General features: G+C 52.2%; 6 protein-coding genes across 6 annotated transcripts; 3 read left to right on the top strand and 3 right to left on the bottom strand.

The window, feature by feature from the left end:
• Positions 1–115: 115 nt before the first annotated feature.
• GCG54_00008273 (Efflux pump roqT) lies at positions 116–2,007 on the top strand (the record flags this gene model as incomplete). The annotated part of the gene is made up of 3 exons (XM_045408241.1): positions 116–313; positions 370–792; positions 847–2,007. The coding sequence occupies 3 exons, from the start codon at positions 116–118 to the stop codon at positions 2,005–2,007; spliced, it is 1,782 nt and encodes a 593-aa protein (XP_045257975.1).
• Positions 2,008–2,453: 446 nt separating this feature from the next.
• On the bottom strand, positions 2,454–3,382 carry GCG54_00008272 (putative hydrolase C22A12.06c; the record flags this gene model as incomplete). Its single annotated transcript, XM_045408240.1, has 2 exons — positions 2,454–3,151; positions 3,244–3,382. The coding sequence occupies 2 exons, from the start codon at positions 3,380–3,382 to the stop codon at positions 2,454–2,456; spliced, it is 837 nt and encodes a 278-aa protein (XP_045257974.1).
• Positions 3,383–3,989: 607 nt separating this feature from the next.
• GCG54_00008271 (Reducing polyketide synthase FUB1) lies at positions 3,990–11,516 on the top strand (the record flags this gene model as incomplete). The annotated part of the gene is made up of 10 exons (XM_045408239.1): positions 3,990–4,075; positions 4,138–4,277; positions 4,331–4,490; positions 4,545–4,599; positions 4,652–5,014; positions 5,066–6,059; positions 6,112–7,621; positions 7,882–10,552; positions 10,607–11,285; positions 11,350–11,516. The coding sequence occupies 10 exons, from the start codon at positions 3,990–3,992 to the stop codon at positions 11,514–11,516; spliced, it is 6,825 nt and encodes a 2,274-aa protein (XP_045257973.1).
• A 97-nt stretch (positions 11,517–11,613) lies between these two features.
• On the bottom strand, positions 11,614–12,758 carry GCG54_00008270 (uncharacterized protein; the record flags this gene model as incomplete). The annotated part of the gene is made up of 3 exons (XM_045408238.1): positions 11,614–11,685; positions 11,733–12,375; positions 12,430–12,758. 3 exons carry the CDS (start codon positions 12,756–12,758, stop codon positions 11,614–11,616), a joined length of 1,044 nt encoding a protein of 347 aa, XP_045257972.1.
• A 361-nt stretch (positions 12,759–13,119) lies between these two features.
• Positions 13,120–13,624, bottom strand: GCG54_00008269 (Cytochrome b5; the record flags this gene model as incomplete). The annotated part of the gene is made up of 3 exons (XM_045408237.1): positions 13,120–13,224; positions 13,340–13,500; positions 13,549–13,624. 3 exons carry the CDS (start codon positions 13,622–13,624, stop codon positions 13,120–13,122), a joined length of 342 nt encoding a protein of 113 aa, XP_045257971.1.
• Positions 13,625–14,116: 492 nt separating this feature from the next.
• On the top strand, positions 14,117–17,840 carry GCG54_00008268 (Cytochrome P450 3A6; the record flags this gene model as incomplete). Its single annotated transcript, XM_045408236.1, has 3 exons — positions 14,117–14,249; positions 14,303–15,588; positions 16,284–17,840. 3 exons carry the CDS (start codon positions 14,117–14,119, stop codon positions 17,838–17,840), a joined length of 2,976 nt encoding a protein of 991 aa, XP_045257970.1.
• Between the last annotated feature and the right edge of the window lie 1,151 nt (positions 17,841–18,991).

Below are 18,991 nucleotides of genomic sequence, written 5' to 3'. Positions count from 1 at the left end.
ATCAACTCAATGATCGTACTGGAAACATCAAATTGATTACAGCGTCACATCGGAAGTAACGCTATCAAACACCATTCTGACATTCTCTTCGACTTCCAGACAACTCGGATTCAACATGCCTTCTGCAGGAAATCTGTCCAAATGGGCCAAAATGGGCGGTCGCAAGTCGAGCGTCAAATCCGAGGAGCCGTCGGTCACTGAACAGCAGGTTCCCGATAGTCCGCCTGCAGACCCTAGTGCCGATGGCCCGACTGGGCTAAAGCTACTTGCGATTACACTCGGGTTATGCTTGACGCTATTCCTAGTTGGCCTGGTAAGGGATCCTGTGACCACCCTCTCACCATCAATGCTAACGCGGACGGTACGTAGGATAACATCATCATATCCACGGCTATACCACGAATCACCGACGAGTTCCATTCGATCAACGATATCGGCTGGTACGGGAGTGCCTACTTGCTCACGACGTGCACATTTCAGCTCACCTTTGGCAAACTGTATACCCTCTTCTCCGTCAAGACTACATACCTTGTCTCAATCTTCATCTTTGAAGTCGGATCAGCGATATGTGGTGCAGCTCCACAGTCAGCTGTCCTCATCGTCGGAAGAGCCATCGCTGGCGTCGGCTGTTCGGGGATTCTGGCCGGAACCTTTACGATCATCGCCGTTATCGTGCCGTTGCCCAAGAGACCTGCTTACACAGGACTTGTGGGCGGGGTCTACGCGATTGCCTCTGTGGTTGGGCCACTTCTTGGAGGTGCCTTCACAGACAAAGTGACGTGGAGGTGGTGTGTAAGTGTAGTCCTCAACAATTGTATTAACCTGTCCGTTACTAATGTCACGTAGTTTTACATCAACCTACCTATCGGCGCCGTGTCTCTGGCCATCATGATTTTCGTCTTCAAGTCACCGCCACGGCCAGACTCTGACAAAGACCTAACTTTGGTGGAGAAGTTCCTTCAGGTGGACCCCCTAGGCACAGTTGCGCTGATGCCGGCCGTCATCTGCTTGCTTCTCGCTCTTCAATGGGGCGGAACCATCTATCCATGGAGCGATGCGAGAGTGATTGTGCTCTTCGTGCTGTTCGGAGTTCTTTCCATCGTGTTCGTCTTTATCCAGATTCGTAACGGCGCAAACGCCACTTTGCCCATCACCGTCATCTCTCAGAGGAGCGTTGCAGCGGCTTGTTGGTTCTCAGTGTGTACCGCCGGTGCTGACTTCACTCTTCGACAATACATCCCAATCTGGTTCCAGGCGATTAAGGGTGTTTCGGCGGTCGACTCTGGTCTGATGAACTTGGCACTCATTCTGGCCACAGCCCTCGCCTCAATTGTCAGCGGCATCGGTATTACTAAGATCGGATACTACAACCCCTTTATGATTGCTGCTACGCTGTTCATGTCGGTCGGCGCTGGACTGCTCACAACTTGGAAGCCCGATGTCCCTTCCAGAGACTGGATTGGATACCAGGTTCTTTACGGATTAGGCTCCGGCCAAAGCATGCAGACACCGTTGATGGTAGTCCAGACCGTGCTCCCGATGGCCGAGATTCCACTCGGCACAGCTCTCGTAATGTTCTTGCAAACATTCGGAGGAGCCATTTTCATCTCTGTGGCGCAGAATGTCTTCACCAATGAGCTCCGCAATGGGCTAGCGAAAGACTTCCCAAATCTCAACGCGACAGCCATCGTTGACGGAGGAGCCACGAGTATAAGATTGCCAGGCGTATTGCCTCCGGGCATGCTTGAGCCTGTCTTACGTCTTTACAGCAAGTCTCTGACAAACTCCTGGTACGTCGCTCTGGGACTGGCATGTGCGAGTATTGCAGGAAGTACTCTAGTTCAGTGGAAGAGTGTGAAAAGTACTGAGACACCCCCTCCTGCCGACGGAGACGGTAAGAACAATATGAGTGGAGCGGCGGACGCGATGGAAATGAAGCAACAGGACCTCAGCCCCACCGATTACAATGCAAATGATGTGTTTAACAAGCGGAACGATGCTGTCTGAGGGATGGTAACAGAAAGCCCGGATCGGCTGGGTATTCACGGTTCTCGCGTAGTTGTTTCATTTTCTATAGACTTTTTAATTTTGAAACTGGTTTTTCACATGCGCTTGTTAGTCTCTCAATATGAATAATGTTGTCGAAGCATTGATTCCTACATGGAGCCTTGCGTCGTTTTGGTAATGAGCGCTAATTAGGAATTGAGATTCTCCGTAAATAAGGTCCTGCAAGTTTGTCAATCACTATGGAGTTACGGACGACACAGGCCCAAAAGACGTTTCAAATGAGACGAGATGACGGCGGCTGGCATTTATATGAGACGAAGGCGTGTGGTTCTCAAAATAGGGCCGTATTGCTTATCACGCTCGTCTGTGACAACATAGGTATTCTCACGAATTTCAAATTCAGTATCTATATGCCGGCTTTGCTTCCCATCTAGCTACGTCTGGTATCATAGAAATGACGGTGGTTGTCTATAATACTGATCCACAGCCCACTCCATAGCCCTGACAACCGCCTTGATCTCCGAATCCTTCTTCGGGGGATGATGTCCTCCCGAGTGCTGAAGCTTTTTCGATAGCCTTGGGTCGCACATTTGATATCCTACCTCATGCATGTCGTGCATGAATGGGAAATCCCGTCTGCCAGCCACATGGACAGTCGGGATGTGAATGCGCTCTGAAAGTAACATGGGATGCAGGACCCGTGGAACAATACCACCCACATCCCGAAAGAAATCTTGATTGAAGTCGGGCAGAACTGCTCCAATCTTAAGAGCCGATTGGAAAGTGCGTACGAGGCAGTCGTTGAAAACTTGCTGCCGTGGAGGGAGGTCTACGGCGCTTGTTCCGGTACGGCGATATGCACAGAGCTCCTCTATCTCAGGTTCGCAATATGTTGCGTCGGCCGAAAATGGCACTACTGAGGAGAAGAGCACGGCGAACTTGAAGTCAGGCTCCTCGCCACTGACTTGCTGATGGTAGATGTAAGAGAGAGCGACAGAGGCCCCTTGGCTGAAGCCCAATATTCCATCGAATGGACCAAGCTCGTCGACCGTGGTGGCAATGTGTTGATGTGCAGCCTCAATTTCTCGGGGAGAATACCCAGTAAGGTGTGAATAGAATGGCCCCGGAAGAGCCGGGCTCATACCTGAAAGCATATTGTCAGCTTCGTGTGCTTGCAGAATGCAGGTCATTCCTTAGGTGTTCGCAGAATGCAGGTCATTTCTTAGTTCAACTTACCAGGTCCTCGGTGAGAGGGAACCGGCCCATCAACCAACACAAACTCGTAGCTTGCATCGACTGATTTCATCAGCCCTACGAGCTGGCTCTCAAGAATCTTGGCAGAACTGCCGACGCCGTGCAATGCGAGAATTCTCATGGCTTCTAGAAAGAAATGACAGCAGTGAGTACGAAGTCAATAGGAAAGTAACTTCTCATGCACACCTTCGCAGATGCAGGATAAGAAAGAAAATTAAAAACCGAATCCGACGTTATCTTCTTGAGCTCTAGCTGTCAGGTCCCTTGGCATCCCATCTGATAGTTTACGCGGGCCGTCCGGTTTGGGAAGTCTGTGTACAATTTACCCATCTGGGCCCACGCCGGTGCTCTTTTGACAGCACCGATACTCCCTTTGGGGTAGGTAACAGACTGCTGGATCAGATTCCGGACAGGGATTGGCTGTGGATCCACGATAACGAAAGAGGCATTACTTGTATGGCAATGCGTAGAATTGGCTGCAATGGAGCAAACACGAGTTGAGAAGAATGGCAACTCTGTGCTGTTTCTAAGCTTCGATAACTATCCATTCCTCACACTACAGGCTACACGCGTAGACACCATCGTAGCTTAGGTAACTTACACACATTGAACCCCCAAATTCACTATGAGTCCGTGCAGCGAGCAAGAACCAATTGCCATCATTGGGGCAGCATGTCGCCTACCTGGTGAGACTACGTCACTTGGAAGATTATGGGACATGATCAGTCATGCCAGGAGCGGTCACGGCAAAGTTCCATCTTCGCGGTGGGATGCAGATGTTTGGTATCATCCTGATCCAGATCGCAAAGGATCTGTAAGTGAGGACTTTTTGTGGAAACGGTGTATTTTGTTAACATTACTGGCTGTGAAGATTAGTGTGAAGCACGGGTACTTCCTGGAAGAAGATGTCTCTGTGTTCGACGCCCCATTTTTCTCAATGACAGCGAAGGAGGCGGCGGGTATGGATCCTATGAAAAGATTGCTTCTTGAAGTGAGTTACGAGGGCTTCGAGAATGGTGAGTTTTACGGTGTATCTTTTGCGAAGTTTTGGTACTAACTCGCTCTTCAGCCGGTATCCCTGTGGACACCCTTATGAACTCCCAAACTGGATGCTATGTTGGATGCATGACGAACGACTATGAGCAATTATCGACTCATGAGATTTACGACATTGGAGATGTTGCAGCCTCCGGGATGAGTGAGGCTATGACAGCAAACCGAGTGTCTTGGTACTTTGGACTCCGGGGACCCAGTCTAACCCTTGACACTGCTTGCTCATCAAGCCTGTACGCTCTCCACCTCGCTTGTCAGTCACTAAAGTTGGGCGAGACCAATATGGTGAGAAGGTGCCCGCTCGTGTGGAACAAAAAACATCAAATAACAATCTCAGGGACTTGTTGCCGGCGTAAACTTGATCTTGCATCCCAATTTCATGCATCAACTTTCGTCAATGCACATGTTGAGTCCCGAGGGAATCTCTCATTCCTTTGACCATCGAGCAAACGGCTATGGCAGAGGAGAGGGAATTGGATGTTTAATCGTAAAAAGGCTGAAGGACGCCTTGAGGGATGGAGACACAATCCGCGCCGTAATTCGTGGTACGGGCACCAACGCAGACGGAAAGACGCCTGGCATCACGCAACCAAGCTCAGAAGCACAAGCGGATCTGATCAGGAGCACATATCAGGCCGCAGGCTTGCCTTTGTCCGATACGCAGTACTTCGAGGCTCATGGCACTGGTACGCCTCTTGGAGTAAGAAGATTCCATTCTCCTCCCCCGTTCGCGAATATTGACACTTGCTAGGACCCGATTGAGCTCTCAGCAATCGGCGCCACACTAGGCACTGGTAGAGACCCGGACTCTGGGCCACTATTTGTGGGTAGCATCAAGGCAAACGTCGGCCATACTGAAGGATGCTCAGGGCTGGCTGGTGTTCTGAAGTCCATCGTGTGTCTCGAAAAGGGTATTCTCGTTCCCACCGCTGGCATCGAGAAGGTGAACCCGAAGTTGAGGCTTACTGATTGGAACTTGGCTTTGCCTTCAGAAAACATGTCTTGGCCATCCAAAGGGCAGCGCAGAATTAGCGTCAACTCATTTGGGTTCGGTGGTGCCAACGCTCACGTTATCCTGGATGACGCTCACAACTATCTACGAAATCGAGGTTTGCTGGGCAATCACAACACCACCACCTTGGAAGATGATTCGTCAGAGTCCGGAATCAGCATGGGATCTGATTCACCGAGACAAGAGTCGCACAAAAGACTCTTCGCCTTCAGCACCAAAGACCAGACAGGGATCGATCGCCTTGGCCCTCTCTTCAGCGACTTCTTGTCAAACAAGGAAGCCACATCGAACGCAAGATTTCTGGGCGACCTGGCTTATACCCTCGCGGGACGCCGATCTCATTTCGAGTTCCGAAGCTTTGCTGTCGCAGAGTCCGTGTCAGACCTACAGACCCAAATCGAGAAGGGCTTACCAAAGTCCAAACGCGCTTCGAAGCACGATAATCCGATCTTCGTCTTCACTGGCCAAGGAGCTCAGTGGCCTGCCATGGGTAGAGAGCTACTTGACAACTGCATCTTCCGAACGAGCATTCACAAGTCGCAGGTCCTACTCGAGCACTACGGCTGCCCGTGGGATTTGATCGATGAATTATCAAAGACTGCTGACTCCAATGTTGATCTCCCTCAGTACAGCCAGGTGCTATGCACGGTTCTTCAGATCGCGTTGGTAGATCTTCTTCGGGCCTGGGGGGTCATCCCGAAAGCTGTCGTCGGTCATTCAAGTGGTGAAATAGGTATGAATTCGTTTTCATGGAATTCTTCGACAACTCGCTAACATTATGATAGGCGCGGCCTACGCTGCCGGACTAATTTCTCGCTGCAACGCTGTAAAGGTGGCCTACCTCCGTGGAATTTGTTCCGCCAAGGTCGCCGATATTGTGAGCCCTCGAGTTGGCGCCATGCTAGCAGCCGGGTTGAGCGAAGTGGAGGCAACCGCATATTTGGACCAAGTGCCCCCAGGTTCGGCTGTGGTTGCATGTGTCAACAGCCCCTCCAGCGTAACACTCTCTGGAGATCGTGAATCCATCTCTCGATTGTGCGAACTAATATCGGCTGATGGCAAGTTTGCTAGAATGCTTCGCGTCAAGACGGCTTATCATTCTCCTCACATGAGCACTGTCGCCAAAGAGTATGTTGATCGCATGGGAGTGATGCTGCCACTTGCCGATGAAGATCAAGTTGCGCCCATGTTTTCATCTCTCACTGGCAACCTCGTTACCTCTAGAGACCTCGACGGCCCCTACTGGATGAAGAACATGTGCGAACAAGTCCGCTTTTCTCAGGCCATGAGCAATCTCTTGGAGCATTCACCAGACGTATCGAAGGCACGGAATCGCAATCGCACGGCATGGAGCGCCTTCATCGAGATTGGTCCCCACGGCGCGCTTCAAAGCCCCGTTGGCGAGATTGTCAAAGCAAGCCAGAGCAACGCTGCAAAAGAAGCACCGTATTTCTCTGCCATTACGCGTGGAAAAAATGCAGAGTCTACCTCTTTGCAACTCGCGGGACAGCTATGGGCCTCTGGACACGCTGTGAATCTTCTTCACGTCAACGGCATCATACCTGAAACTTTGCCAATGGCGTTGCCTGATCTCCCGTCGTATCCATGGAACCACAGCAAGAGCTACTGGCATGAGTCGACAGTGGCACGTTCAAACAGGTTTCCCTCGGGCCCGCGGACCGATCTTCTTGGCGTTGCCGTCGACCTGCAGAACCCAATGGAGCCGAGGTGGCGGAACTACCTGCGAATCTCGGAAAACCCTTGGATTGAAGACCACAGAATCACTGGAACGATGCTTTACCCAGCAGCTGGCATGATCGTGATGGCCATGGAAGCTGCTCAACGACTGGCTGATCCCGAGAGACGCCTCAAAGGAATCACATTCCAGAATCTGAAGTTTGAGCGAGGTCTCGTTGTGCCTTCCAGAGATCAAGCCGTCCAGACTGAAGTCAGTTTGCGCCCAGACGACTCGATGCCCTCAACCTGGAGTTTCACTGTCTACTCCACAGTTTCGGTGGGATCATGGACTAAGCATTGCTACGGATACCTTGCGCTCGACTACGAGAACGATAATCGGAATCGTCTTGGTCCTTCAGAGACAGAATGGCGAGCCTTCGCTGCCGAGCGACAGGACGTTGAGCAGAATGCGTCTAAGGAGCTGGACATGGACTCCTTCTACGATGACCTTGAGTCTGTGGGTGTTGAGTACGGCCCAACTTTCAGAAATGTCTTTCAAGCTGCAGCCGTGCCCGGAGAACACACTGCTTGCGGTTCTATCGCAATCCCTGACACCAAGTCGGTTATGCCCTCCAATTTCGAGTTCCCCCACCTGATCCACCCCGCCACTATGGACGCCATCTTCCACCTCCTCTTTATCGCCTTTACCGACGGCAANTCCACCCCGCCACTATGGACGCCATCTTCCACCTCCTCTTTATCGCCTTTACCGACGGCAAGCCGTTGGAGGAAGCAGCGGTCCCGTACACGTTGAAACACATGTACATATCGACGGATTTGCCCCAGGGTGACGGCAGTATATATACTGGCTATGCTAGACGCGTCCGAACCAACGGCCGCGAGACATCCGGTGACTTGATCGTCTCGGACGAGGACTGGTCGGCGCCAAAGCTCATCGTCCGCGACTTTGCCCTCAGACAGGTGACTTCATCTAGAGATACATCATCTCTGACTAGCGAGTCTGCACGAAGGGCATGTGCCAAGCTCCGCTGGAAAGAAGACTTCGACTTCATTCGCGACCCGGTCGCGCTGCAGGATTCGTCTCCGGTTGGGGTTCTGGAGAGCAACGGGAAAGTGGTAGCAACTGTCTTGCAGCTACTGGAACGACTGTATCACAAGAAGCCAGACTACAAAGCACTCGTCGTAGTTGCGGATGCGACAGAGTGGGCTCAAAGGTTTTTGCAGCATCTACTTCACGCATCCACCATTGCCAGTGAGGGAGCTTTCCAAACATCCAACAGGATCGCATTGGCTACAACAACCAAGGACACCAGAAGTATAGTCGAATGTCTCCCGAAGGCCTCTCAGCATGCCACAAATGCAAAAGAATGGCTTCCTCAAGATGATGAGCCACTCCCGTTCTCAGACGAGAGCTTCGACTTGTTACTGGTTCTCGACGACCACTCCAATACCATATATAACTCAGCAGGCTTCCATAGACTACATGGAGTATTGCAGCCGAAAGGCTACCTTGGCGTTATTGAGCCTCTTGTCACGTCTGGCTCAAGTATGGGCACCGTGGGAGAAATCCCCTCTTCTGACCTACAGACAAGGGTCACCATTTCTGACGCAGAGTCATGCCGTGCTCTTGCTCTCTCGCAGAAGCCTCCTGCATTGAACCCCACGACCTTTCCAGAGCATGTGTTTCTACTCCAGAGACCTGGTTCGGCTCTGTCTCAGGATCTGCACGCCATGTTAATGAGTCGACTCAACGCTCTTGGTTGCCAAACCCATTCAGCCACGCTGGAGCAGGTTCATGAACTGCGAGGGAAGCATGTCATCTCGCTTCTTGAGATTGAATCTCCACTCGTGTATTCCTGGACCTCTGAAGAGTTCTTGCAGTTCAAGACACTCGTCTCTAGTGCTAAGCACCTGTTTTGGGTGACGCGTGGTGGAGAACTGCAGAACTGGGATGGCGGGCTTGAGTTCGCGCCATCCCAAGGACTTCTCCGAGTGATGCGCACGGAGTATTCTCACATCACCTTGCCACATTTGGATCTCAGCAGAGGTGGCCATCTCCCTCCAGAAGCAACTGCAGATCTCATCATGAATATCTGGCACGCATCCATCGCGGATGATCCTTCGCAGCTTGAGCTGGAGTACGCAGAACTCAACGGGGCGATCTTCGTGCCCAGGTTCGATGAAGACGAAGGTATCGATATCGACTTGGGTCCAAGAGACCAAAGGCTCAAGCCAATTATGCAGGCTCTGGGAGTTGATAACTCACGCACTCTCTCCCAGCAAGACCACCGCCTTGTTTGGGTTGATGATGACATCTCGGCGTCTCTCAGCTCATTAGAGATTGAGATTACTACTGAGTACTTGGCTGTCAAGAAGAGCGGTGCAGATTCTTCGGAGGGCCAAACGTCTGTTGTCTCAGCCATGGCCATCACGGGCACTATTGCTGCGGCTTCACCGGAGGTCATGTCTGTTCACGTTGGACAGCGTGTGATTGCCTTGCATTCAGGTTCTTGTCATACGAAGCCTCGGGTTCAAGAGTCACTGGTAAGAGTCTTACCTGACATCATGCAACCCGAAGAGGCCTGCGCAACTATTCCTGCTTTAGTTGCGGCGCAGTATGCGTTGTCCCACGTCGGAAGACTTGAAGATGGACAGAATGTTCTGATTCATGGAGGAGAGACGTCCGTCGGTCAGATGGCTGTCCATCTTGCACGCTTATTGGGGGCGACTGCTTTTGTGACTGCGGAGGGTGCTTCCGAAAGCCAAAACCTGACTCAAGCCCTCTGTCTTGACTCAACACGCATCTTCGAAGACATTTCAGACCATTGCAAGAAGTCAATATTGCGACAGACGGATGGACGAGGTGTAGACCTCATCGTAAACTGCCGCCAGGCTCTCCCGACCTCAACATGGTTCGAATGCCTGGCAGACTTCGGTTTCTTCGTAGACATCAGCGGAGAGAATGCTTCTCATTCAGTCAACACAAGCCCGGCCCGAAATGCCACATTCGTCATGGCCGACTCATCTCAACTTCTTCAAGCGAAGCCGGCACTTGTAAGCAGACTGTTCAAGAGCGCTTGCGATCTCATCGAGAGCGGTCAGATCAGTCCAATGATTCCAAGTGTCATACGGACTGTTGCCGAGTTCACCAACATTGGAGAGGCTGGCCCCAGAGAGTTTGTTCTTCGATTAGATCCAGGCGACAAGGCCCTTGTTGCCCCATCTCGGCTCCCAGAACTCAGACTGGACAGTGACGCTACGTACATCCTTGCCGGTGGTCTCGGCGCTCTCGGCCTTCAGATTGCTGAGATGATGCTCGAGCATGGCGCCGGTCACGTTGTGTTCCTTTCACGATCAGGAGGGGACAAGGCCCAGGCCGAGCTCGGCGCCTTCCGCAAGCGAGGGTTGAAAGTGGACGCATTGAAGTGTGATGTCTCTGAACCCTCTCAAGTTGAAGCTGCGGTCAAGGCCTTGATGCAAAGTCAACGTCGCATCAAGGGCGTCATTCAGTGTGCCATGGTTCTAGAGGTATGTATTGCCTGCTCGCTGGGCATACATCGTAGACTTGACTAACAGCACCAGGACGCCATTTTCGAGAATATGACATACGATCAGTGGCAGAGGTCGACACGGCCTAAGATCCAAGGTACCATGAATCTTCACAATTACATGCCGAAAGACGTAAACTTTTTCATCCTTCTCTCTTCCATCACTTGCGTCATCGGCAATGCAGCCCAATCGAACTACGCCGCCGGCAACACCTTTGAGGACGCCTTTGCCCACTACCGCCGAAGCAAAGGACTCGCTGCAACTGCGATCGACGTTGGTCTTGTCACTAACTCAGCCCACTTTACCGGAGACTTTGACATGGATGCCTACCTCCAGATGTATGAGCATCGTTGGGATGGCCTCCAGACAACCCAAACGGAGCTCGACAGTGTCCTGAGGGCAGCCATGCGGGGTCGCACCGCCGACGGCCGGCGAATCGAGCCCCAGATTGTTCTTGGTCTAGGAAGCTCCATGCCAATTGGAGCAGCCTGGACCAGAGATCCCAAGTTCAGTCATAGAGTCAACCATGATGCGTCAGCTAGCTCTGGCGCCTCGGAAAGCCAGCAGTCAGCCTCAGAAAGGATAGCAAAAGCCGAGACCTTGGCTGACGCCGCGCTCATCTTTGAGGATGTCCTCAGGACATATGCTGCGCAAGTCATGGACATTGCTCCGAGCGAGGTGGATCCCGAAAAAGCATTTTATGACTTTGGTGGTACGTTTGACCTTTACTCCACGAACCGGTGTTTTCTCGTGTATACTGACAGTGTTTGATTTAGTGGACTCCTTGAAAGCCGTAGAGCTTCGCAACAGGATCTTCCGTGATCTTCAGTCCGACATGTCCGTGTTTGAGTTGTTGAGCCCATCACCGCTGTCCAAGCTGGCGTTGGAAATTGCGAGCAGGAGCAAGTTGACGACAAACTTGACAGAAAAGGCCGGTGCTTAGTAGAATACATATCAATGAGAATGATTAAAGACTTTTCTGGAACTCAGACCTAGACTTGAATTGCTAGCCACCCAAATGGTTTATTTCACTCATCGTCTCAGCTCAACTTCATGAAGACATTTTCAGAGCTAGCGAAAATGCCAGTACGGCACCAGGCGAGAGTATCCCGCTGGCGACGGTAAGCACAACCATCCTACCTATAAATGAATCCATTACAGTTGAGAACCGCTTCCGCCTTTTCAATCGATGAAGCAATGCCGATGATTTCAGCACTTGATCCGCGAACGGGACAAGGGCTGCTGTAATTACAAACATGTCCCATTGAAGGAAGTCTCGTGCTCCATCCGCAATGACTGTAGTTGAGGCTTTGTCGATGTACTCGGCCGGCCAAAAGACGCGTCGCAAACCACCCTCCGACGGGCTCAGCAAAGCCCACAAGTGCCCAGCTGCGGCAGCAAAACCCGAAAACATCAAAGACGCCATAGTGTAGGCTTTTGCACTCGCCGGCGCCGACTTCCACGCCAAGTATGCTGACAATTTCTTTTGGGCCCAACAACAAGCAGCATGAGCGACTGCCAAAGCGAGAGGGGTAAAACGATAGAATGCGATAAGTCCTTGTCGTTGGCCTGTGGTGCAGGATGGACTGAACGCGGGATAGAGCAGCATCGCTGGGGTTATGGCGCCCAGGATTGCGGTCGGAATCAGCGCAAATGCCTCGTTGGAATCGGATGGGCCGACCTCCGACTCTTCACGACCGCGGGCAGTATTGAGAAAACGCTCGATATGCGTGAAGCAGTAGAGAGGATACACAGCCGCAGCGCCCCAGGCTTGATTGAAAACGCCCCAAGACAGATGCTCTCTGTCGATTGTTTAGCAGGCTTCTCCTCTTCATCGCATGGTGGCACACGCTCACAGAATCGCCCAAGGCGGCCGCATCCCTCGGTCCCATCCTAGGACTAGCATACAGTGTGACACCGTTTGCATTGTTGTGAAAAGACTGACGAGCAGCCTGCGATCGGCTGAAGATCCGTTACCGAGAATGTTGTTGTAGAAGATGACAGCCGGGACGAGAAATTGGTCAAAGCCAGATATGCCGGTGAAGCTGGTTCGGAGAACATCGCCGTTCGGAAAAGTGCCTGTCCGCTTTACTGAACCCACAGACCCGGCCACACCACTGCGGATCATCCTCCCCCATAGGGCATCGTAGCCGACGAGACTTAGCCCGAGGAAGTATGTGTGCATTTTGAGATTGATAACTATGCTCAATGGCATGCAATGTGCAACACATCTCTGTGGCAGGGGACGCAGAGGGTTTTAAGTTCGCAGTCACACCTTCGCCACGACCTGTCCCAGTATGAGCGAGTCATGTCCCACTTGTAAGTTTTGGTTCGGGTTTAATTCATCTCAACTATCTCAGATATTGGCCCTGTTTGCCTTGCAGGTGAAGTACGATGGGTACTCCCAGACCTCCTTGTAATACTCCAGCGTCTTAGTAAATCTAGCATATAAATACAAATACATACTCAAGCTTGCCAACGTTGCAAGTAAAATTCCTGTCCAGAACGGAGACGACACATGCCACACAAAGATGAATGCCGTTTTCTCATACGCTTGCTGATTTCGGAGCAACCACCGACTGCCAATTCCCGCAGCCAGCAGAAATGTCACTGCTACGGGCCATCCAGCCACCTTTGGTTTCAATGAAGCACTTTGAAGCTGTGCTCTCTGAGCATCCCATGCCTGGGAAGAGATCGGCGCCGCCTCGTTCGTCTCCATCTCAAGTCAGCCGGCCATTCGGAACACATTGGGACCTTATAACTCACCTCTCCCTCGAGAACGCCGATTTGGAATTTCGCCAGCGTTTTGTACGCGTCCTCAGAATGACCAACATACTCAAAGCTCTCGGTGCCGTCTGATCCTGCGACATCCTTCAAGACCTCGACACCGCCAGGGTGGTCGTCCACGTAGCTGGAAACATCGTATACTGCGGTCGTCAGATATTGTTGTCAAATGTGGTGTCGCCGCTACTTACCTTTGCCGCGGATGGAAACCCACAGATTATGAACTTCGTGGTGTTTCGCAAGCTCAGATTCCGTGATCACGTCCATCGTCAACTCGGATATGTCAGTTGAGAGGCTCTTTGCTTCCTCCAGCTAAGTCGTCAAATTTCTGATATTGACATTTCTCGTAGAGCTGTCTTCTGCGAATAGTTTCTCGCCCGTCTCGCCATCCCATTTCCACGAGCCGGGCTGCCAAAGGACCAGGATCGGACTGGAAGTGTGGGTCCGGACGGCCGAAAGTGGCAGCATCAGAGGACCGGGCCGAGCGGGGGTGCCCCTTTCGGCCTTCGGCTGGATGATTTTGTCCTTCGCCGATGGCATGTTCCAGGGTCATCCCAGCTTCGCAATGCCCAAAGAGGCAAGAAAGACATTCAACTGATTTTGAGCATCGTGGAGTATCCAGGACCTCAAAGTAAACGACTGAGCAAGAATCTGCATGCGTTTGGATTCACTGTCCCGTTATCGTCAGTCTTGGTTCCTCCCCTTCACCAAACCAAAGATCGTCGTTGGCTGAAGCTCGACCCTCGATTGTGCATCACGATGTTTCAGCAACAATTTACCATTGGCCACGGCCCTTTTGAGCGATGTCATACTTTGAGCCTTCCGAGCATCAAGAGCATGCAGGAGCTCAAAGCAGGTATCGCCAAAGTATTTTCTGTTTCTGACTGTGATTGTGAGTTTGAGATGTCAAATATGCCAGTAGCTTGTCGGCTGACCATAGAAAAGCTATCTGTTTTTACAACAGAAGAGATGTTCTAACATCACTGGACGACATCGAAAAGTGCGATGCTCCAGTGCAGATCAGGGTCAATGGGGAAATCGTAAGAGAGCCTTCTGGACCAGAGCCACTGCCTTACGTTGGAAACCGCTATGAGCTGTATCCGGATCCACTCGGCAACTATGACCGTCTGTTCGACAGATACGGTCCAGTTATCAAGACTGTGAATATGGGAACTACGATCTATCTCACCAACGACCCAGACGTTTCTCGCGAAGTTCTCCGCGAGGGTCAATTCTTCACCAAGACGACCTCGGATCCCAGCCACCCATTGTATTACATGCGCAACAATGAGGCGCTTTTCACTTGCGACAGCGATGCTCCGGCATTCAGGCTCGCCCACAAGTTCATCCCTCCAAGTCTGACACCAAAGGCTGTCCGTCATTACACACCAATTGTGCAGGCCTGTGTGGACAGGTCTTACAAGGTGTTTGATGAGCTCGATGACAAGGAGCTCGCTTTCAATGTTTACCAGTACACATTCAAGATGGCCGGGGAGATCATCTGGAAAGTCATCCTCGGGATGGATCTGGGGCACTTTGACTCAATTGATTCAAAACCACATGAGACCATCAGATTGCTCGGCGAATATCTTTCTTTGATGAAGAAGACTTCGCTCAGAGGAAGTTGGTACGGGTACCTTCCGTTCGGCACCCCGAAGCGACTTCGCCTCGTTCGGCAATTGCTTTGGGACGGAGTTGCCAAAGGCATCGAAGAATCCATGCCACCGGAGACTTCCTCAGACCTACCGATGAAGGATGCGGCGCTCAACGCGACTTGCGTGGCAGATTATTTACGCCGGGCAACTGACGACAATGGGGAAAAGCTCCCCGAGGATATTATGTTGAGCAATTGCGTTATTCTGGTCGGAGCTGGATTCGTCACCACATCGTCCCTTCTGGCATGGCTGATTTACGCCTTGGTCAAGTATCCCGGAAACCAAGAGCGTCTGCTTCAAGAGCTCGTCAACAATGGAGCAGAGGCGGGGAAAGAGTGGTTATACGACGAGCTGACTGAGATGCCGTTTTTGGATAAGTTTGTCAAGGAAACGCAGCGAATGCACAATCCGTCTTTCCAGACAGCGCGCAACGCAAAAGAAGATGTTGTTCTGCCAGGCGGCTACTTCCTGCCTAAGGGCGCGGTCGTCATCCCCACGTTTCCGTCTATACATAAAAACGCGGCGCATTGGGATAACCCTACCCGATTTGACCCCGACCGGTGGGAGACTGAGGCTGTGAAAAGCAGGCACAAGATGGCTTACACACCTTTTGCAGCGGGTACTCGGGGCTGTGTGGGGTACAATCTTGCATTGCTGGAGGTGAAGAGCGCCATGGCGAAACTGGTTTATCGGTATCATTTTGAGGATGCATCGACGGAGGCTGTGGTGTATGATCCAGAGTTCATTGTTGTGCGACCGTTGAATTTCTATGCCCGAGCAGTGAGGCGGACGAAGTGGCCACAGAAGCAAGCATGATGAGATTGGGTTCTAGCAATGGTATGATCTCAAATTGATTTCAATGATCTTGTTGTATCCTAGCGTCACTGTAATCATTGTCCTTGTTTGTCGCATTTTTAGTCAGGCTACTTCGGTCATTTTGCAGACATCGCTCCAATTGAAGGGATTCAATGGCTCGCGATCTACGTCGTCGTCCCTATTTCCAACCTGCACTGGAACTTGTCCAGCAGACAGGCCACAGTTCCCGTGTTTTTCCAGGAGCACTGGCACGATGCTCAGCAAGATCATTTCCTCTTTCGGTCAGCTCCGGGCCCAACTTGGGTCATCCCGGCTCACGCTCTGACCAGTTTGCGGCACTCTTCTGGACGGGCCAGAAAAGGGACACTGGAACTCGTTGGCTATGACAGCAGTAGCAGTACATGAAATACGAGACGAAGACTCTCAATAACCCTAACGAAGGCCGACATTGAAAGGCTGCATTCAATATCACCAGATTTGTCACAATGGCGACCAACACGTATGCCACGACGTCCACGCATATTGGCGTCAACGCGACCACTGAGACCACTAGCAGCGTGACCACACAACTAAGCGTCTTCGATCTGATTCCACCGCGAGTTTACATCAAGTTCATCGTCTACCTCCCACTGCAACCCAAAGTCACCTTCCAGCAGGCCTTTGCACACCTGCAAGCCGGGCTCCAAGGCACGCTTCGCCAGTTTCCATTCCTGGATGGTCGCATTTTTCCGAGAGACGAACGCGAGCCGGGCTGGAGGCCGGGACACATCGTAGTGTCGTACGACCCCTCAGGGTCCGGCGACAGGACTAATCCCCCGAGACAACTAGTCTTCAAGGACCTCTCGGAAGTCCTGCCCGACTTCGAAGACCTCCGCGACGCAGGCTTCGAGTTCTCGGCGTTCGACGACGAGCTCGTCCTCTCCGCGCCTTTCGTGCCGGATCTTTCTGGCGGTGCAGATGTGTTCTTGGCCCAGGCCAATTTCGTCAATGGTGGCTGCATCCTCGCGACGGGATTCCATCACTCTGCCAGCGATGCAACCGGCATGGTCACCGCGATGAGAGCCTGGGCAGAGCACTGTCGAAACTTGGGAAATCCTGACAGCAACGTTTGCGACTGGCTTGCCCCAGAAAGTTTCGACCGGACCCTGCTGGAAAGATTGTGGAGCAAATCCCCGGCCAAGCCAGTCGCGGAGATCCCGCGCGACACGTGGGGCTTCCTCGGCTTTCAGCCACCGGATGCGGAGGATGATCCGGCGGAGCATGCGGCCCCACCTCCGGCACCGACACGGACGATGGAGTCGAGCATCTTTTATATCTCGCCTGAAAATTTCAATGCACTGAAGCGGGAGGTGCTTTCGGATGGAAACGACGGCTCGGGGTTGTCGGCCAACGATGCACTGCTAGCCCTTTTCTGGCGAGCCCTGATGAAGGCGAGATATCGCGCAGCTATTGCCACCGGGCAGTCCACCCCACCAGATGAGGTGTCTTACCTCGAGTCGCCGGTAGACGGCCGCACAGATTTCGATCCCGCTCTTCCGTCATCCTACGCTGGGAATCTCGTTATCGTCAATAAGGTGCCCATGCCGGTGGTCGACCTCGCGGCGCCCACAACAAGCCTTCGCGACGTCGCTCTGAAGGTGCGCGCCCAGGCTGCCAAGGTGAACCCAGGGCTTGTGAAGGATGCATTCACTCTTATGAGGGAAGTTCCAGACTACACCAAGCTGAAGCACGCATTCACGCGGCTCGATGGCTTCGATGTCATGATTACGTCGGTGCTGCTTTTGCCGCTGGACAAGATCAATTTCGGGGCGGACATATTCGACAACGACGGCAAGCCTGAGTCGCTGCGTCCGCTGATGGATGCGTTCAACGCCAACTTTAGACTTTGCATGGTCCTGCCGATGAAGAGTCATGGTGGCATCGAGCTGCTCGTCAGTCTATTTGCTGATGAGATGGACCAGCTTCTGGAAGATGATGAGTTTGCGAAGTTTGCGGCGTTTTGCTGCCATTAATAGCATATGATGAAAGAGGTAGAAAGACGAATCATTGAATGTCAGTCAGAACTGTGTATCGGTTATGTCATTTCAGTTTGATCGTCATCTGAATACTGCAGTCCGTGAGATGAGAACGAAAGACAAAAAAGCCGATGATGAGTCTTCAGCGCAATTTCGAAGCATCGGTTGAAGGCGACGGTCTGAGCGTTTTTGGAGTCGTGGGCCAACTGTAGCCGGTGTTCCTGATGCACGTGCGCCGCGAAAACGAAGTTCGGGCGGCCCTGAGGTAGCACCTTGGATCGCGCCGTGTAGTTTGCAAATCAACGTGTTGTCAATAATTGAATCCATTGCTCTTCCAGTCTTTCGGGTGCGACCGGCTTTGCACTATGTCCCAGACGTGTGGGAGGCGGTGAGCTGGACAGCCTGTCCGCACCGACTTTCCACGTGCGATACCTAGGCCAGCTGCTTAGCTGCAGAATACGGTCGCGTGTTCTCCCCCAGACTTGATGATGACGATGCAAAAGTCTAACTTCTAGCTTTCAGAGCGGTTGCCGTCACAGCCGCCTAACCGTCTCAGCTGTGTGTGGTGCAGATTATGCCCAGACGCGCGAACTGAGGCATTACTTTCACCTTCTTAAAATATGAAAAGACCTCTTATCTAGAAATAGAGGTCATGAGATGTGTTCGTGGGGGCGCTGATGGATCCTTTGAGCCAGATGCGTTATGCCGCAACATCGCGAGCGCCCGCTGCGAGGTGTTGTTGCTATGAGGCATTTGAGTGCTGCGTCGCTGATCTTACTCGTCGACTGGTTGGGGAAGAGGAGCCGGGGGCTGTGGTTGTGCGGAGGAGGCAGCCGAGTCAGAAGATGGGATTAGTTCCGTGTTACATGTGAGAAGCCCGCAAGAATGGGGGACGGAAGCTTGGCTGGAAGTGGCTTAAGCTCAATATTCTTGAGGCGAGGCGTCGTCGTGTAATCTGTGAAGGAATCGGCTTCTTCAGATCCCAGCATTGGGGCCGTGTTTTCTCTGCCGGCACGAAATTCCCTCACGCTACAATCTGCCTGGGCTGCACGTCACCGTGTTTTGGTGGTAGGCTTGACAGGGGTTTCGATTGACTGAATTTTCCCCAGGTTACGATTGTGATAGTCCCTTGCGCGGTGAGGTATTGG

This window comes from Colletotrichum gloeosporioides, assembly GCF_011800055.1.
Source record: "Colletotrichum gloeosporioides strain Lc1 chromosome Unknown consensus_91, whole genome shotgun sequence".
Lineage (NCBI taxonomy): Eukaryota > Fungi > Ascomycota > Sordariomycetes > Glomerellales > Glomerellaceae > Colletotrichum > Colletotrichum gloeosporioides.
This window is presented reverse-complemented; position numbering and strand designations above follow the sequence as displayed.